The sequence below is a fragment of the Rhinolophus hipposideros genome (assembly GCF_964194185.1).
Source record: "Rhinolophus hipposideros genome assembly, chromosome: 10".
NCBI lineage: Eukaryota > Metazoa > Chordata > Mammalia > Chiroptera > Rhinolophidae > Rhinolophus > Rhinolophus hipposideros.
Genome location: NC_138056.1, coordinates 6,384,919 through 6,407,703, shown reverse-complemented (window position 1 = coordinate 6,407,703; position 22,785 = coordinate 6,384,919). Strand labels below are relative to the sequence as shown.

Here is a 22,785-nt window from a genome sequence, read left to right as displayed (position 1 = left end):
TCCTATGAGCCAAGTACTATTATCATGACTGTTTTATAGATGAAGATACTGAGGCACAGATTAAGTAACATGCCCAAAGTTTGCACAGCTGATAGGGAAAGACAAAGGATTTAAACCAGGAAGTATGACCTCACAGCCCCACTCTCACCCTCTGCACTTTGCAACATGCCCATTTTGTCAATCCTTGCGACAACTTGCCATTTCATTGATGAGAAAGCCGAGGTTCAAAGAGGCTAAGGAATTTAGCCCAAGTCACCTTGCTGGAGAGTTGGCTCAGCCAGGACTCTGTCTGGTTCCTTGACATTTCACAATGCTGCTCATGAGCTGTCAGGCCCCACAGTCAGAATCCAATTCCCCAGTGTCTGTGGTGAGTTCCACTGCCAACCTAAGCAGTGTCTGGGGGCTGAGTCCTTCCCAACAGCCTCTGGGCAAAGCCAGAGAACAGCCACCATTAGGGTAGACAATGTGGGTGTCCTTGGAGGGCAGGGCAGGGACAGGAAGCCCAAATCTCTGCCTACTGCTGCAGGTGGAAGGCAGCCATGTGTGAGGCTGTGTCAGGACTCTTAATTCAGGCCAGTGTGGGCATCTGTGAAAGGGACATAGACTACAGGGGTCCAGGAACAGGACCTATCGCCTAAGTCTAGTACAGACAAAGAAAGGTGTTCGAGGCAATAAGGTGTGGGCTTGGGCAATTGAGGCATCTGGCCAATCAACACACTTTTATGGGACCTGTTATGTGCCAGGCATGGGGATGGGTGGTGGGAACTCAGTGGTGAGGAAAAAGACACTTTCCGCCCTCATGAGCCTTTTGCCCAGAGCAAGAAATTGGGGGCCCACACTTTCCTCCTCCCTCTCACACTTGTTCCTCCCTCCTTCCCATTAGACTGGTTGGAGTCTCCCTCCTCCTATTGATTCAGTCATTTATTCATCCAACAAGTATTTACTGAACACTCACCATAAGCCAGGCCTTGTTCTAAGTAGAGAATGTGTTAGTGAACAAATTGGATACAAATCCCTGCCCTCATGGAAGTTAGTCAATAAAAGACAACAAATAAACAAGGAAACACATAGAGAAGTGATGACTTTGGAAAATCAAAGGGAGGTGGAGCAGATGAGGAGGAGTGTTTGAAAGGAAGAGAGACGGTTCTCCTATCCTAGCAGGAGGTGTATACAGATGTGAATTCAAGTAGATACAGGAGCAGGAAAAGGGAAAGAGTGTTGGAGTTTAGAGGAGCGAGAAGTTGTAATTAGTTATTTCAGAAAGAGGGTTGGGAACTTACTAGAGAAGTGCAGGAGGACTGCCAGGAAGCATGAGTGCCCGAGGAGTCCTGTGGCCCTGAGTTCAAAGGGAAACAGCCCTCTGGTTATCTAATTTGCTTTCCCCTCTGGTGCAGGTACCAACTGGGTGGATGGGTGGATTCAGCCAAGGTTGGAGTCTCCCAGATGTGGCAGTTTTAGGATATGTTCATACAGAATGTATGGACAAGCGGTGAACCCTAATTCTCCTCCCCTGGAAGGTAAGCTGGACTCATTGATTCACTTCTAATGGGTAGAATAAAATGAAAGTGATGGTAAGACTTTGGAGACCTGATCACAAAAGGTTCTTTGACTTTCTGCTTGTTATCTGCCCTGGATTGCTTGCTTGGAGGGGAGCCAGCTGCCATGGCACAAAGACACTCAAGCAGCCCTATGGGCAGGTCCACATGGTGAGGAACTGAGGCCACACAGCCAATAGCCATGTGAGTGAGCCCCCTGGGAAGGGGATCCTCCGGCCCCAGCCAAGTCTTCAGGTGACTGCAGCCCTGGCCAACATCTTGACTGCAAAGCTCATGAGAGACTGAATCTCTCCCAGCTAAGTTGCTCCTGAATTCCTGACCCACAGCACAATGAGATAATAAATTGTTCTTTTGTTTAAACCACAAAGCTCTGGGGTAAGTTTTATACAATAGATAACTAACGCACCTAGTGTCTTTGATAGAGAGAGGAGCAGTTGAAAGGCAGACTTCCTCTTCGCTATTAGAGAACCCAGGCTCCCACTATCTTGTGGCTCTGTCACCCCCTAGGGGCCCTTGGAGTTCAGTGGAGATCTGCATTTGGCTGGAAGTCAGGGATACCGAAAGCAAAGCAGATCGTAAGAGAAGGAGGTTGTCCAAGGCCATGCCTGCTAATAGATAATAACAAGTAATGAAAAATGGGATAAGAAAGTGACATTTTAGATGAAAACATAAGATGATTAGAGGGTAGGGTGGGTGGAAGGGAGAAAGGAATAAGGATCAGTCCGCGGGAGGACCTCTGGTCTGAAAGTCTGGGTGTAGTTTAGGAAGCAAAGAGCATCCCAGGGTGAATGGAGCTTCGGGAGTGAGGCTGAGAATGGCAGGAAATGAGTCTGAAGGAGTGGGCGGAGCCAGATCACCCCGCCTTGGAAACAGCCTCTTATTGACTTCGGGGTTTGTACTAGGGACAGTGGAAAGATACTGCAGGGATTAAGAAGGAGATGGTGAAACATATCTGCTCTGGAAATGTCATCCTGGCCGCAGTAGAGTGGGGGCCTGGAGGACGGAGAGGAGTGCCAGCTGCCGCAGGAAAAGTGGTCAGGGAGCTGATATGGTCGCTGACTCGACGGAGGGATAAACAGACTGTTCTGGGTTGGGCAGGGTGCCCCGAGGTGGTCAAGGTGTGGAGAGCCAGAATGCAGGATTTGATTGAGTGACGGGGAGAGGAACAGGGAGAAGCTAAGTGACCCCAGGCTCCTGTGTGGAAGATAGAATTAGTCTCTAAAATGGGTAATCCCAGAAACAGCACATTTAGGGGCAGCATGTTGAGTTCACTTTTGAAAATTATGAAATATGTGATAGGCACAAAATAATTGATGTCAACTATACATAAACAATGGAGTAAAATAATAAAATAAACCCCCACCTTGAGAAACAACATTAGCAACACCATTAAGTTTTCCTGTTGCCTCCTCCCCATCCCATCTCCTCGTCTCCCACCCCAAGATACCACACCCCCAATTTTATTATTTTTAAACTTATTACTTTTATTTTTCTCACAAACCCACGTGGTTATTGTATTATAAATATGCTTACAAAATGTTCCAGTGACGAATTGAAAGGATTTGCTTTTTCAGTGCAAAACTGACTGCATTCCAGAGAAAGCTTCCAATATCTAGATCCCATCTCAAACGCTGGCTCAGACATCTGCCCAGCCACTGCCTCTCCTGGTGCTCTCGGCCACATGTCTCCTACTGGTGTGACTGCCCTGTGGAGTCTGTTTCACTGGGCATAGCAACATGTACTCTCCGAATTTACTGAAAAGGTGCAATTTTTCTTCTCTAATATGTTAAAGGAGCACATTGTATTTATCAAATTTCTCATCTCTAATTTTGCATGTTTAGAATTCATCTACCTTGAGCACAGTATGTTTATCTTTTCTATACATTACTAGATTCGGTTTACTAATAATTTACCTAGGATTTTTACGTTTATGAGCCTGCAGTATTTGTTTTTGGTGTCAAGCCTGGTACCTTTATGATATGTGTAGGGGGAAGTGGAAGGATTTGTACAGGATAGCATTATTGGGTCTTTGAGTGCTTGGTTAATCTGACTGGTGGAGCCATATAGGCCTGGAGTTTTCTTTATGGTAAGACTTTGTATACTGATCAATTTGTCCTGGCACTATTTGTTGAACAGACTATTTATTCTTTTCCTGTTGAAATGTTTTGGCACCTTTAGAGAAAATCAACTGACCATAAATGTATGGGTTTATTTCTGGATTCTAGTTTCTATTCCAGTCTATTGATCTATTTGTCTATCCTAATGCTAGAACTCTTGATTATTGTAGCTTTGTAGTAAGTTTTGTAATTGAGAAGTGTGAGTTGTCCAACTTTGTTCTCTATTTTTTTTCCAAGATTGTTTTGACTGTTTTGAGTCTGTTGCACTTCCACATTAATTTTAGGATCACTGTATCAACTTCTAAAATAAAGGCAGTTAAGATTTTGATAGGGATTTTGTTAAATCTGAAAATTAATTTGGAGATTATTGCTGTTTAATAATTTAAGTTTTCCAATCCATAAACATGGGATGTCTTTCCGTTTATTTAGATCTTTGATTTCTTCAACATTGCTTTCTAATTTTTCCACGTACAACACATTTTGCATTCCTTTTGTTAAATTTATTTCTATATCTTTTACTTTTTGATGTTATTATAAATGGAATTTTCTTAATTTCATTTTTGCTTTGTCCACGGCTAGAGTATAGAAATACAATTATTTTTAAATATTGTTCTTATATACTGCCAATGAGGAAAGAACTCATTTGTTTTTTTGTTTTGTTTTGTTTTTTAATTGGGGAATATTGGGGAACAGTGTGTTTTTCCAGGGTCCATCAGCTCCAAGTCAAGTTGTCCTTCAACCTAGTTGTGAAGGGCACAGCTCAGCTCCGAGTCCACTTGCCATTTTCAATCTTTAGTTTCAGGGGGCACAGCCCACCATCCCATGCGGGAATTGAACCAGCACCTTGTTGTTGAGAACTCGCACTCTAACCAACATGAGCCATCCGGCTGCCCCTCCAGTAGCTCAGCGGCAGCTCATTGTTTTTAGTCTAGTTGTGGAGAGTGCAGCTCACTGGCCCATGTGGGAATTGAACCAGCAACCTGTTGTTCAGAGCTTGCGCTCTAACCAACTGAGCCATCTGGCTACCCCAGAACTCATTTGTTTTTTATTGTTTTTGCTTTTAGTGAATTCCTTCAGATTGTCTACATACAAGGTTATGTCATCTGCAAAGAGAAAGTTTTACTTCCGTCTTTTCAGTTTGGATGTCTTTGATTTATTTTTCTTGCCTAACTGCTCTGGTAGAACCTCTAATATAATGTTGAATAAAAGTGGTTAAAAACAGACATCTTTGTTTTGTTCTTGCTGTTAGGGGGAAACATTCCAATTTTTGCTATTAAATGTGATGTTAGCTGTGGGTTTTTCATAAATGTCCTTTATGTAGTTGAGAAAGTTCCCATCTATTCCTAATTTGTTGGGTATTTTATCATAAGGATGTTGAATTTTGTCAACTGCTTTTTCTGTGTCCATTGATAGGAACATGTACTTTTGTCTTTGTTTTTATTAATATAGTGTATTAAACTGATTGGTTTTTAATGTTAAACTAACCTTGTATTCCTAGGATAAACCTCTCTTGTATAATACTTTTTACACCTTGCCAAATTCAGTTTGTATTTTGTTGAGGGTTTTTTTTTTTCCCTTCCCTGTTCATATCAGGATAATACTGGCCTCGTAGAATGAGCTGGGAAGTGTTCCCTCTTCTTTATTTTTTAGAAAAGTTTTTAAAAGTTTGGTATTAATTCTTTTTTAACTGTTTGGTAGCATTTATCAGTGAAACATATTGACCTGGGCTTTTCTTTGTGGGTTTTATTTTGTTTTAAACAATTAATAGACTTTTTGGGCACAATTTTAATTTACAGAATAATTGTGTAGATAATAGAGAGTTCCATATATCTACCCTGTACCTGCATCCCCTACTCACAGATTCCTCTACTATTAACATCTTGTATTAGTGTGGTACATTTATTGAACGAACCAATAGTGATGCCTTATTATTAACTATAACCCATAGTTTGTATTAAGGTCACACAAAGGTACCATCACCTTCAACAAAGGTGTTGGGCAGCTCTCTTAGTTTTGAACAGGCATGATGTTATCTATCCACCAGTACAGTTTTAGAATAGTTTCACCACCCTAAAAGTCCCCGGTGCCTCCCCCAGGACCATTGATCTTTTTACTGTTTCTATAGTTTTGCCTTTTCCAAAATGTCGTATAGTTGGCATCAGACAGTATGTAGGCTTTTCAGATTGGCTTTTCTTACTTAGCAATATGCATTTAAAATTAATCCATGTCTTTTCATGGCTTGATAGCTGTCTTAGTCAGGGTTGTCCAATGAAACAGAACCAAAAACATGTGTGTATAAGTAGAAAGAGATATTTTAAGAAAGTGGCTCTTGTGCTTATTGAAGCTAGCAAGTCCAAAGCCAGCAGACTGGAGAGCAGAGAAGAGCCGATGCTGCAGTTCAATCTCCAGGCCAGCAGAATTCCCTCTTGTCAACTGTAATTGAAAAAGAAAAAAAGAGAGTGAGAGAGAGAATTCCCTCTTGCTTGGGGGAGGTCAGTCTTTTGTTATATGCAGACCTTCAACTGATTGGACAAGGCCCACCTACATTATAGAGAGCAGTCTGCTTTACTCAAACTCCATTCAATGTTAATTTCATCCAAAACCACCCTCACAAAAATATCCAGAATAATGTTTGACCACACATCCAGTCACCATGGTCCAGGCAAGCTGACACATAAAATTAACCATCACAAAAGCTCATTTCTTTTTATCACTGAATAATATCCTATTTTATGAATAGATCACAGTTTTATCGATTAATCTATTGAAGGACATCTGGTTGCTTTCTGTTTTGGGTATTTATGAATAAAGCTAATATAAACATTTTTGTGCAGGTTTTTGTGTGGACATAAGTTGTTAAGTGCTTTGGTAAATACCAAGGAGTGTGATTGCTGGATTGTGTGGTAGAATATGTTTAGTATTGTAAGAAATCTTCAATTCTCCATCCTTACAGAGGAAAACCTTCCCGACTTTTCCCTCCTGGCACGGAATCCCTGTCCTAGGAGAGACCTGGAGCTTGAACCATGTGAATCCAGTATTTCAGGCCTGTCATGTCTGTCATCCATGGGGGAAATGATGACCAGTCCTCTGTGGCTGCATTTGCCTGAAATAGAGCTTCCTTGTCAAGGGGATGACAAACATTGATGGCTTACCCTTCCTGAGGTGAAACTGTAGCTCCACCCTGGGAAATGGGAATTGGAGTGGAAAGGGAGGCCCCTGTTTTCTTGGCCCAACATCCTGGAATAGAGTGGTTGGAGTGGAGCTTCCATGAGACAGACAGTAGAGGTAGCGGGAGGAGGAGGGAGGGGGAAAAAGTGGGTTGAGGCTCAAATGCCACTGACTCTCACTGTTCACAATAAGAGTCCCTTCAATGAATGCCTCTGCATTTGCTGGAGATGCCTTCAGAATAATTTCCAGACTGTAAATAATTGGGTTTTTTAAAATAATTTTTTCGAGGCGGCCGGATGGCTCAGTTGGTTACAGCGCGAGCTCTGAACAACAGGGTTGCTGGTTCGATTCCCACATGGGCCAGTGAACTGCGCCCTTCACAACTAGATTAAAGACAACAAGCTGCTGAGCTGCCGATGGGGTGGCAGGATGGTTCACTCAGTTGGTTAGAGCGTGAGTTCTTAACAACAAGGTTGGCAGTTCAATTCCCGCATGGGATAGTGAGCTGCACCCCCAGCAACTAAAGATTGAAAACAGCGACTGGGCTTGGAGCTGAGCTGCGCCCTCCACAACTAGATTGAAGGACAACTTAGAGCTGATGGGCCCTGGAGAAACACATTGTTCCCCAACATTCTTCAATAAAAAAATTTAAAATAATAATACTAATTTTTTTCCAGTTAAATGGTTGTTTTATTAGGGAGAAAGTCTTCTGCACTTCTCACTCTGCCATTCTGGAAATCGATCTTAAGATTCTTTAAAATGTCTTGTTCCAATGGTTATTTTCCTCTTGTCATTTCCTATTTGTATGTGTGTCTTCCTACCCCCCTCCCCCCAACCCTGAACAAGTTAGCTAGTAGTTTCTCTACTTTTCCCAAAACTCAAGGTCTAATTTCTGTTCTCTGCTTTATTAATCTCTGCTCATATCTTTATTTTTCCCCTCTTTGTGCTTTCTTTTGGCTTACTTCGTTGTTCTTTTTCTAGTTTTCTTTGAGCTGGAAGTTTAATTCATTTCATTCTTTTATTTTCAATGATAAAAGTGTTTAGTACTATGAATTCTCCTCAGATCATTGCTTTAAATGTATCTCATAGAGTTTGATATGTAGTATTTTCATTATTGTTATTTTTTTCCCCCACTTCTTCCACCCCCCCGCCGTCTCACTCTGGTTCAAGCCGTTGTTTCTCAGTCTAGTTGTGTAGGACACAGCTCCCTGGCCCATGCTGGTATTAGGACCCCCCCGGCTGAGGCGGTCAGTAGCTGGTCGGCCACTCACAGCAGCTCACTGCAGCTCTTGCCAGCTGCTGGCCACTCTCGCTGGCCCCCTGGCCACTCATGGCAGTGCCTGGTAGCCCACAGCAGCACACAGCAGCTCAAGCCAACCTCCTGCTCCTCACGGCAGCCCAGCTCCAGGGAGAGCTGTTGTTCACAATCTTAGCTGTAGAGGGCGCAGCTCACTGGCCCGTGTGGGAATCAAACTGGCAACTTCAGCGTTAGGAGCACTGTGCCCCAACCACCTGAGTCACCAGGCTGGCCCCATTATTGTTATTTTTTTTAGAAATTTTGGATTTCAGTTTGTTTTCACCTAATTTTGTTTTTGTCTTTATTAATAATTTCTCATATTATTACATTGAGCTCAGAAGATATTGTTTATATTTCTACTTTATTGAACTTACTGATGATTTCTGTGTGACCTAATACGTATGTATCAATTTTTTATGAATTTTTGCTTCTTTGAATTCATGGTTGTTTTTGCCAGTGGGAATTTTCTTCAGTTGATGTGTGTTGGATTTTATTTTCTGATTGTTTTTGTTGTTGGTGTTGGTTTTTAATCATAGCTCCCATTGATCTATTAATCTTCTTTTTTGCTCATTTGTGTGGTGTTGGGGTGTTTCACAAGATTCCCAGTTCAATCGCACACTCTTATGTCAATATGGCAAAGTCCAGATATTTTAGTGGATTTTTGTTTGTTTGGTGAAGGGAGTGGTTTGCGTCTTTTGATTATTTTGTTTCTCTTTTGTCTTGCAAGACCCTAAATTTTTCCCTTTTGCTTTTTATCCCCCCGTTATCATTCAGTTACCTAAGGAAACTTCTCTGTCAGTTTGGCCTTTTTTTTTTTTTCTCCTCTCCCCAAACCTATCCATTTTAAAGACCGACCCTTTAAATCTCACATGTGTTTGAGTCCCTTCCTGTAGTCTAAACTCTGATCTCCCAGGACATTTTCCTAGTATTTTAAGATGGCAGAAGGGCCTTGTTTTTCTGATGAAAGTTTTAGATCATCCTTGGGCCAAACTGCCAACTTTCCTCTTCTGGTTTTCTTGGCACAAAGCTTCGTGATAAGTCCCGGTGAGGTAATAAGAGGTCCGTGCTGGGATTCGGTGAATTTCTTTTTAATTATGGTTATTCTGAAGTTTAGATAGTCTTGCTTTCAAGATACTATGCTGAGGCTGTGGTTTCTGCAGAGTTCTATTTCCCAGTTTTGTTCTGATTTGTTTTGGGAGGAAACACTGGGACATGGGGACCTAGGCAACCGTTATGGCCCTCATCTACTTGGAAGTCCCTCTGCTCCTTTCGTGACTTTTTAAGGCAGAGCTTAGCTCATTAGCTTGCACAATTTCGTATTTTCTAATATATGCATTTGAGGTTATAAACTCCTCTTTAAGAATTGTCAACTGTATCCCCCAACTTTGACATGCAATGTTTTCATCATGATTGCAATCTTAAACACCACAAATCTATTATCTAATCTATTTTCTAATTTTCATTGTGGTGTTTTACCATGACCCAGAAATTTCATTAAATGTTTACTTTCAAAATACATAAGATTATCCCCACCGCCTTTATCTGTTTGTTGGTGATGTTTAACTTCATTGCCTTATGGTCAGAAAACACAGATTGAATGATTTTAACTTTTTGCAATTAGTCAAGTTGCCTTTTGGTCTAGAATTTGATCAATTTATTGGAAAATATTCTGCATATGATTTTCTGTATTTGTTGGGCGCAGTCCTCCCTATTTGTCCAGTAGGTCAAATTTGCTAACCATATTCTTCGTATCTTTTTTTTCTTTTTTTTAAAAGATTTTATTGGGGAAGAGGAACAGGGCTTTATTGGGGAACAGTGTGTACTTCCAGGACTTTTTTTTTTTCCAAGTCAACTTCTTGTCCTTTCAATCTTAGTTGTGGAGGGTGCCGTTCAGCTTCAAGTTGTTGTTCTTTCAGTCTTGGTTGTGGAGGGCGCAGCTCAGCTCCAGGTCCAGTTGCCATTGCTAGTTGCAGGGGGCGTAGCCCACCAACCCTTGCGAGACTCGAGGAATTGAACTGGCAACCTTGTGGTTGAGAGCCCACTGGCCCATGTGGGAATCGAACCAGCAGCGTTCAGAGTTAGGAGCACAGAGCTCTAACCGCCTGAGCCACCAGGCCGGCCTCTTCGTATCTTTTATATCCTTGCTAATTTTTTTGTCTGCGTGTGCCATCAAATCTAGAAAGAAGATTGTTATTTGTCTATTTTTCCTTGTGGTTCGATTCATTTATACATCCATATAAATCTGTACAAATCTTTATTGCTTATTGATTTCATTTTTAAGAGTAAATTAATGTAATGACAATTATAATTGAAAAATAATTTTTTAAAAAGGAGTCAATAAAATTAAAATTGCTGTATATTTTTAAATCACTATGTAAGCACCCTCTTTTTCTCCAGTAATATGTTTAACCTGAAATTATTTTTTTCTGATACGAATATAGCAATTCCATCTTTCTTTTAGTATTTTCCTGATATTTTTTCTATCCTTGTACATCTAAACGTTTTATATCCTTTTGTCTTACGTATATCTTTTATAAATAGCATGTAGTGCTCCAATAGAATTTTATAAACAGTATATTAGTTAGGGGCAGCCAGATGGCTCTGTTGGTTAGAGCACGAGCTCTTAACAACAGGGTTGCCGGTTCAATTCCCACATGGGATGGTGGGCTGCACCCCCTGCAACTAAGATTGAAAACGGCAACTAGACTTTGAGCTGAGCTGCGCCCTCCACAACTTGATTGAAGGACAACGACTGATGAGTCCCAGAAAAACACACTGTTCTCCAATATTCCCCAATAAAAATTTTTTTAAAAAAAGTGTATTAGTTACTTTAGTATAAACTATGCTGTGATAACTGTGGCAGGCAGAATAATGCCCTCCCAAAGATCTCTAAATCCCAATTTCTGGAAACTGTGAACATATTATCTCACATGGCAAAAAGGACTTTGAAGATGTGATTAAGTTAAGGACCTTGAGATGGGGAGAATATTCTGGATTATTCAGGTGGGTCCTGTTTAATCACAAGGGTCTCAAAAGGTCACATGCTGTGTGATCCCATTTATATAATTTCTTAACATGACAAAATTATAGAGATGAAGGACAGATTCATGGTTGCCAGGGGCAGAGTGCGGGAGAGGGTGTGCCTGAAGGGGATAACATCAGGAAGTTCCTTTGGGATGATGGATCTGTTTTGTATCCTGCTCAAGGCGGTGGTTGCACTAATCTATGCATGTGATAAAATGATAGAACTAGACACCAAAAAATTGAAAAAGTGAGTGTCAAAACTGATGAAATCTGAAAAAGGTCTGTAGTTTTGTCGTACACCAATGTCAGTTTCCTGGGTCTAACTGTATTTTGGTTATGCAAAATGTTACCACTGGGTAAAGGGGACACGAAAACTTTCCATACTTCTTTTTTATCGACATCTGTGTGAGTCTAAATTCTTTCAAAGTAAAAAGTTAAAAAAAAAATTCTCCGCAATGTGGAGTGTCAGATGCCCACGGCTGGCACTGCAGGGTGTGGGCCTAAAGCCCACCGAGAGTTAAGGCAATCAGCCCACTCACAGACGCTTGCTGGTCTCTAGCCTTATGTATGGAGGGGAGGGAGAGAGGTGGAAAACACAACTGGTCTGGGGGTTCATTCAGTTTTACTGAACACCTTCTTCACATCAGGCTTGGTCCAGAAACAGCGCTGGACCAGATGACCAGGGCCCTGGTTTATGCTTCAACGTGGGGCGTGGGCCAGGCAGCCAGGCTGAAATGTGGCTCTCCAACTCACTAGCTGTGCGGCTGGCAGTAAGTTACTTAACCTCTCGGAAACAACCCAACTCTGTGTTTTAGTTGCTGTTGTTTTCTTTTGTAAAATGAGACTTTTAATAACTACTTCATGAAGGGGTTGTGAAGAACAAGTATGCTGATTCAATTATAGCTTCTTTAGTAACATGTTTATGGTTCTTGCTCTGGAGGCCCCTTCCTTTCTGGGAGAGACCGACAAATACATGAGAACCACCCTCACAAACACAACACAGGGTGGCCTCATGGAGACCAGATGGTCAGGGAAGGCCTCACCGGCCTTAAGGAACATGGGTGGCCATCCTGGTGGCCACAGGGATACCATTAAAGCCAGAGAGACTAGAAACACAGAGACATAAGACACAAGGAAAGGAAAGACAGACCAGAGAGACTGAGAGACCAAGAGATTCAGAGACACCCACAGAGACTCAGAAACCCAGAGACTCCAAGATACCCAGAAACTGAGAGAGATCCAGAGACCTAGAGAGACCCAGACACCGGGGAAACCAAGTAGTCCAGAGACCCAGAAACACAGAGACCAAGAGACCCAGAGAAATTAAGAGCTCCAGAAACTGAGAGTGACCAAGAGATTCAGAGACTGAGATCCAGAGAGACTAGGAGACCCAGAGAGAGCCAAAAAGACCTAGAGATCCAGAGAAGCCAAAAGATTCAGAGATACCAGAGACTTGAAGAGATCCAGAGACCTAGAGACCTGAAGAGATCCAGAGAGACTTAAAGATACTGAGAGACGCAGGGACACCAAGAGACTCTGAGACACAGAGAGACCAAGAGACCCACAGATACCCAGAGACTCATAGAGGCTGAGAGTTCAGAGAGACCCAGAGAGATCAAGAGACTAAGAGACTGAGAGACAGAGGGAGACAGAGAGACAGAAAAAAGGAGGGGCAACCCCTACGAGTGAAAATCCACAGTGGCAGCCAGGGTCAAAGCCTGGGGCTAGGAGCAAAGCAAAGATGGATGCCTGGACATTCAACCAGGGAAGAGCCGTCATGTCACAGGAAGGAGCCTGTATCTGGGGTCCAGCACACACCTGGCCCTATGCTCACTACCGACCTGGCCCAGCCCACATTTCCTTCATCTTTCATTCAAACGTTAGGAGGTTGGGCCCCTGAACCTCGGTTTTCCATCTGAAAATGGCAATGAGAACCATAAAACCTACTTCACAGGGCCAAACACACATTGATTTGAGCCCATTCTGTTGTCAGCAGTGGCAAGACTTTGAGCACAAATTATTAAATTCTTTCTCGGCTTCCACTTCTATTAAATACATATTTTAAAAGTCACGTGCCACCACCTCACACTCATTGGGATGGCTACTATAAAAAAAACACATAAAATAACAAATGTTGGCAAGAATGTGGAGAAATGAGAACACTTGTGTACTACTTGTGGGAATGTAAAATGGTGCAACCACTGTGGAAAACAATTTTATATTTCCTCAAAAAATTAAAAATAGAATTACCAAATGATCCAGCAATTCCACTTCTGGGTATACAACCCAGAGAATTGTCTCGAGATACTTGTACACCCATATTCATAGCAGCTTTATTCATAATAGCCAAGATATGGAAACAACCTAAGTTTGCTTGTTTGTCATTGATGGATGAATGGATAAGCAAAATGTGGTATATACATAGAATCAATATTATTCAGCCTTAAAACGGAAGGAAATCCTGACATATGCTACAGCATGGATGAAACTTGAGGACTAATATTATGCTAAGTGAAATAAGGCAGTCAAAGAAAGAAAATTCTGCATGATTCCACTTATATTAAGTACCTACAGTGATTGAATTAACAGAGACAGAAAGTAGAGGGGTGGTTGCCAGAGCCTGGGGGAGGGGAAATGGAGACTTTAGTATTTTATGGATATAGAGTCAGTTCTGCAAAATGAAGAGTTCTGGAGATGAATGGTGGTGATGGTTTCACAACAATACGAATGTACTTAAAACCACTAAACTTAAAAATGGCTAAGGCAGTAGATTTTATGTTTTGCGTATTTTACCACACATAGAAAAATAATAAAAATTGGGGGGAAAACTCACCTGTCAAATATGGAAAGCAATGTTGGTGCTGACTGTCACATAGGACTGTAGACAGTGAAAGAGCCAGTGGCGAATTTAAAACGAAAAGGCTTAACTCTTGGTGGGCGGGGGCGGGGGTAGCTTGGCAGTCTTAAGCAAAGGCCTCTTCTACCAACCTGGAGCCACTAGCCAGACTCTCCCATCTCCAAAGGATCTTGGGAAGGGGATGTGGCCTCTGGTAATTCTCATGTCAGGACAATTTCCTCTCTGGCTCCCAGGTTTTGGGATTTCTGGATCTGAAAAAAACACAGACACACCCAGCGACCCTGTCCCAGCAAGACACAATCAGTGAATTATCATTTACCCATCAGCCACTAGCAGCTGCCCAGGCCTCATTTCCACGCCACACCTTGGCTCCACATTTGTAAAGAGGTGGGAGGGGGCCCTGCCGCTTTCCAGGCCCTGGGGTCCAGCTGTCCTGCCTTCACCCCTCCTTGTGGGTGATGAAGCTTTGAAGAATCTACCCTGGGCAGCTGGAGAGACAAGCGGTGGAGACCGGGCTTACTCGTGGTAGAGGCCTAAAGCCCCACCCTGCTCCCCAGGAAGGGTCCTGATTGGTGGAGGGCCACGGGGGGGCGGGGCAGCTCAGGGGTTATATAAATGCACTAGCTGGCAGCGGAGCGTCATGCTGTAAGTAATCCCTGAGCTCAGGTAAGGCTTCTTAAGAAGGAGGCTGGGCTGCTTGTGGGATCCTAGGTGGAGGCCCCCAGGTTGACCACGGGACAGATGGCACCTTCTCCTGAGGCTCTTAGGTGGAGTCTCTCTCTGTAGCTTGAAATGTTTGAGGTGGTCCCACCTCAGCTTGCTCTAAACACAGGTATTTGTATGATAACATTCCTCTCTGGTCTGTTTCCCCTCTGTGAAGTAAGAGGTTGGTGGTCCTGTCGAGTCTGCCACTTTGGGGCGTGGGGAGTGGGTAGTTATGAGTTGGGGAGCAAGAGGAGCAATGAACTCTTTTGGCTTTGGAGTTCAGACAGACTCCACTTTTAGGTGACTGTGAGTCTTTCGCGCTTGTTTTCGTATTTGCAAAATGGTTTTTCGGTTTTACTTAGCCACCAGGATGAAATAAGATGATGCCGTGAAAGCATTTAGCACAGCTCCAGGCACTTAGGATGTCCTCAGTGGGGCCTGTTGCTGCTGAGTTTACTCTCTGGCCTGGCCTGGAGTGCCAGAGGCAGGGGATGCGAAGAGCTGCAGTCTCGGAATCTCTGCAGCGTTTCTGGCCTCCCCACGCCACAGGCCTCCCAGTTTCCTTCTGTTCAGAGACCCCTGAGTCTCTATATCCCTCCACCTTATGGACAGCCTCTGTCAGACCAACCTCATCAACCCTCTTGACTTGTGGGGAGTGAGGGGCAAGATACCAAGTCCTGGGGCTGCCTTCTCTACAGGTCACCCGCCCCCACCCCACCCCACCTGTCCCCACCCCCCATGAGATGAGTGAAGCCCAAGCCCCTGCCCAAGTTGTTGTCACCCAAGTGAAGCTGTGGAGCTGGAGTCATGAAGATGGGAGCAGTGGGTCTCTCCGTTCCCGCCAGCACCAGGAGCTCCAGGCCTTCCTTGGTCTTCTGGGTGAGTCTACTTGGGGCTTGGCATGGGAGGGGCTGTAAGGACCAGGTTTGAAACAGACCTGAGAGGTGGGATCTCAGCCTGCCCATGCAAGGGTCTGAAGTCCCTGTCCCGTCCCTTCTCAGGTGACTCTGGCTTGGCAGGTGTGTGGGGGAGTGGGGGTTCATGTCCGAAAGTGGATTTGATATTGGCTTGGGCTTTGGAGCATTGGGTGTCACTCTTGTCTTGTGAGAGGCAGGTGGTAACCCCAGTCTACCGTTTCTCTTCTCTACCCCAGAGCACAGTTTCCTTCAGGAATTCCTCTCCAGAGATCCCTGTTTCCAGATTTCAGATAAGGTATGGAGACACAATGTGGGTAGAGGTTGGGGTCACAGGGAAGGTTGAATTAGTGGGGCTTGTATGCTGCTAATTCACTGGGTCCCTGTCTGGGGGAGGGGGAACCTTTCTGTTCAATCCTGGTCTCTGCAGGCCTCTCCCCACCATTTTATCCCAGGTTTTCTAACCCCCACCAGAACTTCCTTGGGTGCCAATGGGCCTGGCACAGTCCCCTCTCCCAGTGCCTAACTCTAACCTCTCCTCCCTTCTGTGTCTGCAGTATCTCCTGGCCATAGCGCTGGTCTACTTCCGACGCGCCAACCTGAAGCTCAGCGAGTACACCCGCAGCAACCTATTCTTGGCACTGTGAGTGTCTGGCCTGGTGGTGGAGACACTTGCCCCAAGTTGTAGGATGGGGCAGGGCAGATACTTATCTCCTCTGCTCCCCTCCGCCACCACCACTCCTGTGACCAGGTACCTTGCAAATGACATGGAGGAGGATCTGGAGGAAGCCAAATGTGTGATTTTCCCCTGGGCCCTGGGCAAAGATTGGCATCATCAGGTGGCAGACTTCTTGCATCAGAGGGACAAGCTGTGGGCACGGATGGGCTTCCGGGCCTTCGTGAGCCGCCAATGCTGTGAGGAGGTGAAGCCCTGCTGGCATCTTGGGGTTGGGGAAAGAGGCTGGACCTCCTACCCCCATTTACCATTCACTCTATTCATGCCAGGTCATGGCCAAGGAGCCATCCCACTGGGCCTGGACTCGGGAGAGGCGCCCCCACCATGGTGGGGCTCAGAGGAGCGGCCCAAAGGCCCAGGTCCCCCTCCCCCGGGGCCCTGGCTTCTCGCCACCCCACTGTTCCCTCTGTAGCTTGCCTCCTCTCTGTAGCCACTGCTGCCACCAACCCCGTCTTTCGGCTGTCTCACCCAAGTGTTCTTCCTCAAACCCTGAGTGGTACCACCCTCCTTCCCACACTTGTCTCTCCGTGGCTAAAGACCCCTGGGGTGGGGGCTTCCTCATGGTCCTGCCACCCCAGCTGCATCTGGAGCCAGGCACCTACACCTTCCATAGTGAGTTGGGGACAGGAGCTGAAGGGTGTGCTTGGGAGCCTGGGAGGCAGGTGTGGGTTCTAAGAGAATGGGAGGAAGAGAAGGAGCCTGGCCCCAGCAGGCCTGGGCACATGTCCCAGCTCGGCCACCTCCTAGCTGTATGAGCTGGGCAAGTTATCTCACTGAGTGTCTCTCTGTCCTTCTTCCCCCAGTCCTCCCAAAGCCTCCGCCAGTGCCCTAGGCATTGAATTCTCAGGGTGAAGAGCATCTTGCCTGCTTGCCTGCTGAACTGACACTCTACTGGCTGTGGCCCCCCAGCCTCCTGTCTTGGCTTCAGGCTGGCAGTGCTGCCCAAGACCCCTACCCCTTCCTCTCAACCTGAAACTTGTGCCCACTCTGACTTTGGCCCCTCTAATAAACTCGTGTCCACAGGACACCAACTATGCTTAGGCCCTGGCCTGGCTCCTTGACCTAAGGAGGGGGTAGGGAAGAAGTTGGAGGGGAGGGGTTCTGCCAGGTTTAGGTATCAGTGGTTGAGACCCGTGAGCACACATGCTGTAGTAACTTTTTCCCTTTCTGTTAGTGGCCAGTCATCCCGAGCCTCAGTTTCCTCTCTATAACATCTATGGATGATGAGATCTACATAGTGTAAATGGGATTGAATGAGATTAGGTAAATGCAGCCTTTAGAAGAGGGTTAGCAGCGTATTAGACAAAAAAAGCTCAAATGGAAAACAGCTCTATACTCAATTTAGAAATGCCTGCAGGGCTAGGTCTGTTTAGGAATAAGATTTGATTCTTGCCCTAGGCTGCCATCAAATATAATGTAATTATTATAATAGAACACCCCCCAAAAAACAACAACAACACAGTATATTTGTTAATGAGAGGGCAGGGAAGACTTTCCAGAGGAGGTGGCATTTGAAGTGGGCATTGAAAATGTCAAGTATGCCCATGAGAATTGAGGGGCAGGATCTGTGATGAAGGGTATTCTTGGAAAGACAGCCCAGAGTAGTGCTTAAGTCTTGGTCTCTGTTGCCAGACAGCTGAAGTTCAAATTCCAGGTTCCTGTGTGACCTTGGCATGTTATTTTAATCTCTATTGTCTCATCTGTAAAATGGGTATTATAATAAAATGGGTGTTGAATGTTAATCCTAGAAGGTCTTAGAACTGTGTCTCAAGAATGAAGCTCACATATGTGTTACTAGTAGAGAAACTGCTGCCTACAGAAAGGTTAGAGGGGAGGGTGTGTTTGGGGCTGGAACCGAAGGTGGAGAAGGCTGGAGAAATCTACAAGGGTCAGATGGCAGAAATTTGGATGCAATGCCTCTGTGCAATATGAGTGGCTCCCAAGATGCACGGAAATAAGAAAGCCTGGACACAGCAGACATTGGAAGCCAAAATAAGGACTACACAGTATTTTTAATTTGTTTTCTAAGTAGGTAATATATTCACATGTATGTTTTGAATTTTGAACCCAGTCACCGCCTCATCCTGACTCCCAGCTACCTGGTTCCCATCCCTGGAAGCAATGAAAGTAGTAGTTTTTGTCCTTCCAGAGAAAACATACATTACCAAATGTGGTGTAATATATACATATGTACAAAGGGTGCCAAAAAAATGCATACACATTTTAAGAAACGAAAAACTGTATTAAAGTTGTAATACTCAATATATACTGATAACAAAAGATGAATACAAGTCATGTGTATACATTTTTTCTGGCACCCCTAGTGTGTATATATATATATATATATATATATATATATATATATATATATACACACATATATTGTCTTTGTCCGTGGTCTCTGGCACAGAGCTCCTAAAACCCTTGGAATTTCCTGAATGATAAGAATAATGTACCCCCTTTGGACCACACCTGAGCTTATGCTAATGAGTGATTTAGGGTAGGGGCTGATCACAGGGTGGGAACTTTCAACTCCCCCACCACCTCAGGGCGGGGAGGGGGACTGGGGATTCAGAGTTTCTGGGTTGGTGAACACATGTGCTGGGAGGGTAGCTCTCCTGGAGTGAGTGCGGAAGGTCTGCCCCTCCCCCCATACCTTGTCCCTCAAATCTCTTCTATTTGGAAGCTCCTGAGTTGTATCCTTTATAATAAACTAGTAATAGTAAGTAAAATACTTTCCTGAGTTCTATGAGTCTACTGCCAAATTATTGAAACTGAGGAGGGGGTCATGGTACCCTCCTGTAGTTGCCCAGATAGAAGTATGAGTCTCCTGGGCATTCCATTTATGGCTGACATCTTGTGAGCCCTTCACCTATGGGGTCTGCGCTAACTCTGGGAATGAGTGTCAGAACTGAATTGAATTGTGGGCACCTAGTTGGTGTTGGAGAATTGGTGTGGAAAAACCATATGTATTTGGTACCTGGGGGGAAAAAAACACATTCAGTGTGAGAAGTGGTGTCCGAAAAACACACCACACCAAATATGCATATATCTCAGTCCCCTTTTTAAAAAACTCAAATGGAAGAGTGCCAGGCATCCTCATGTACTTATTAGCATTTCGGAGATGGTCCTTTATCCATACATTTTTTGACAGCTGTATAGTATTCTTTATGAACATACCATAATGTAACTTATTCCTCATTGATCAACATTTAAGTTGTTTCCAAATGTCTGCTATTCCAAATCGTGCTACAGAGTCACTAAAACTTTTTAAGGACATTATTCAAATGTGGAAAGTCACCTGTGGATTGAATTCCTAGAGGAACTGCTCAGCCAGAGGCCAAGTCAAAATTGTCATTTTGATGATTTTGCTAAATGTCCCCCTATAGAAGCCACGCCCATATTGCCCCCCCCAGTGCAGGTGAAGGCTGTTTTCCAGAACACTTAGCAATCAGTGAGGTACCCAATTTTCATCGTTTCCAAACTGATAAATGGAAAATGGTCTCTTGGTGAAGTATTTCTTTTTCATTTGAGCGAGCTCAAGCATTGTCTCATATGTTTAAGAGCTGTTTGCCGCCTTTTCTGTGACCCGTCCTTGTCTGTGCCCATTTCTCTGTTGTTTTTGGTTTCTGATTAACATAAGGGTTTGAAGGAAAAACAGCCCTTCAGGATGTAAATTGTATTTTTTTCAGTTTATCATTCTTTCTTTGGTGTGCAGATTTTTAACTGTGGTAAAATCAATTTTTTGTGTGTGGCTTTTGGGGCTTGTGCGACAATGAAGACCTTTCCATACTGAGATGACTAAAAAAGCTTATTCCTTAGCTCCTGGCTGTATTTTTGTTTTAATTTTTTATATTTAAATTGTGAGTTCATCTGGAATTTATCACATACAAAATTCCCTCCTATTTTCCTAACGTTTTTAATTGAAAACCTATCTTTTCTCAACAGATTTGAAATGCTATGTTTATCATGTACTAAATTCCTGCAAGTATTTGGATCTATTTCTAGATTTTTCTATCTTCTTATGACCTATGTGTGTCAGTACCCTTATTTCATTATTACATTTAATTATTATAGATTTGTTGTGTTGTTGTTTTTTATAGTCACATAATATTTTATTTACTGATCTCTCTGAAACACGTCACAATTTGTAATGGCTAATGGAACTTTCTATCTTAAAATGTTGCTCAACACGACAAATTCCTAACAAACAATATTTTAATGTACGAATCAACATGTGAACATTACATTCAGGTTGCAAATATAAGATAAATATCAAATAATATCATACTTTTGGTTTAATGGAAAATATTAAGTTGTGCCAGTCATGCTTTAAAACTTTGGTTAAGCAAAGAGCAAAATGCGCAGGGAGGTGAGAGGTATGCAAAGGTTTAACAGTTTACATAATCCATAGCCCTTCTGAGCAATTGGAAATATATGGCAAATATTTCTGTAATATGGTGCTTTCAGTCCATGAGTGATCGTTCTGTTCGTGCATTTAAAGGGACTGTTCGGTGTTTTGAGCACTGAATACTAGATTCAAAGTAAGTCTGCTCAACAAGATGAACATGAATCCTTTATATTCAAAAATATTGTTTAAATTTGGAAAGTTTAAGGTAAAGCATAGCTGTTTTCCTAATTACTTTGGGGTACAATCGAGACATTACTGTACATTACCAGTATACTGCTGTACAGTTAATTTTAGTTACATATTTGGTGGTCATCAACAGCACAAATTGTATGCTCTGAAAGAAATCTATTAATCCAGCAAAATTGGTTACATTTAATGTTTTTTAAAGATGGATATACTAAATTTAAGAAAGAATATGCTTTTCTTGACATCTCAAGTTCAATTACTGATACAAATTTACCAAAAGAAATAATTATATATTTTGCCTTGCATCAAATAATCTGCAATTTCCGAGATAGAGGCATTTCTTGTTCAATTTCCAAAAATAAATAAAGGCTTTCTAACTGAAAGCATTGACATTCCTATCTCTCTAAAGTAAACATTTTTTAAAAAGTACAAAAAGAAAATAAAAAGAGAAGAAAACAAAAACAAAGACAAACAAAAAAAGTACCAAAAAATGATCTCAGGTCTTCTGAATAACCCACTTAGTTACATAAAGTGTTTTCTGTCTCAAAGTCAAAGACATTTACTTCTAAGAACATGGCAGCCTTCATTTCAAACCCTTCAGCCTGTTTCCATGGCAACACTGCGGGATTCCTTGGCTACCATAAGTCGCATTAGTTGACTGTGGAATTTCTCAATCTTCTTTACATCTTGAGCTTGGTCTGTTCTATACACCAAACAAACTAAATCATCTGTTACTTTCATACACAAACTCCCACGTGCCTTCGTAGGGTCGGCGAGGTAGAGTTGCTAGGTCGCGCGACTGAACTCCTCCCAGGTCTGGTACTGCGGCATCGTGGGCCCGGCGGCGCAATGGGAGAAAGAGGCAAGGTAGGGACTAGAGCCCGCGCAACCCGGGCAACCCACCTACCCTAGGTACCTAGCTCCCACCACCGCCACGACCACCACTTCCACATTTGTGTTTTAAAGTTGGGTAGGGTTAGTCTCCACCTGTTACTCTTTGTTTTCAGGTCTCCTGGCTATTCTTGCTTGTTTATTTTTCCATATGAACTTTAAATCAGCTTTTCTATTCCTCCCCCACCAAAAAAATTTGTTACGATTTTTAACTGTAATAAATCTACAGATTAAGGAGAATTGACATCTTTATGAAGTATCTTCATACTCAGAATAAAGTGTCTGTCCCCTGGCCTCTAACTTCTTTCAGATGGCACCAATGGCCAGTGACTCCCAAATTTGTACCTCTATTCTGAGGGTGTTCCCACTCCAAGCATCTCCCCATAGGTTGGGTGGCTCCCAATGGTACCCCCAAATCTGATCCTCCACTGTCCTGCAGCTTAGTGAGTCCCCCCCCAGGACAAGGGTCAAGCCAGATCAAGGATCTAAAGTTGTCCTTGATCCCTCCCTGTCTGCCAAACGTCCTATCTAATGAGTGATTAAGTCCTACTGGTGCTTTCAACAGACTTATTGAGGCAAAGCTGACGTACAAGAAATCATATACATGTACATTTTAAAATGCGCATTTTTTGACACGTGTACATCCATAAGACCATTACCATAGGCAAGATAATGAACATATCCATCACCTCAGTGAGTATCCTCAAGCCCTTGATAATCCCTCCCTCCCACCCTTTCCCACTTGCCAGCACCCCCGGGCAATCACCGATCTGTTTTCTGTCCCTAAATTGGTGTTCTTTTACTACAATTTTCATATAAGTGTAACTATATAGTATGTACTCTTGTCTGGCTTCTTACAGTCAGTATAAATTATTCTGAGATTCACCCATTATTGTTCTTTTTTATTGCTGAGTAGTATTCTG

At 43.3% G+C, this 22,785-nt stretch overlaps 1 protein-coding gene and 1 pseudogene across 2 annotated transcripts; one reads left to right on the top strand and one right to left on the bottom strand.

The window, feature by feature from the left end:
- The first annotated feature begins 1,403 nt into the window (after window positions 1-1,403).
- Window positions 1,404-17,284, top strand: SPDYC (speedy/RINGO cell cycle regulator family member C). Its single transcript, XM_081062825.1, has 7 exons — window positions 1,404-1,517; window positions 15,423-15,603; window positions 15,878-15,936; window positions 16,196-16,281; window positions 16,390-16,561; window positions 16,644-16,986; window positions 17,178-17,284. The coding sequence occupies exons 2-7, from the start codon at window positions 15,468-15,470 to the stop codon at window positions 17,204-17,206; spliced, it is 825 nt and encodes a 274-aa protein (XP_080918951.1). The 5' UTR covers window positions 1,404-1,517; window positions 15,423-15,467; the 3' UTR covers window positions 17,207-17,284.
- A 3,432-nt stretch (window positions 17,285-20,716) lies between these two features.
- On the bottom strand, window positions 20,717-22,531 carry LOC308504044 (signal recognition particle 9 kDa protein-like; annotated as a pseudogene). Its single transcript has one exon. The product of its transcript is annotated as a signal recognition particle 9 kDa protein-like (transcript).
- Between the last annotated feature and the right edge of the window lie 254 nt (window positions 22,532-22,785).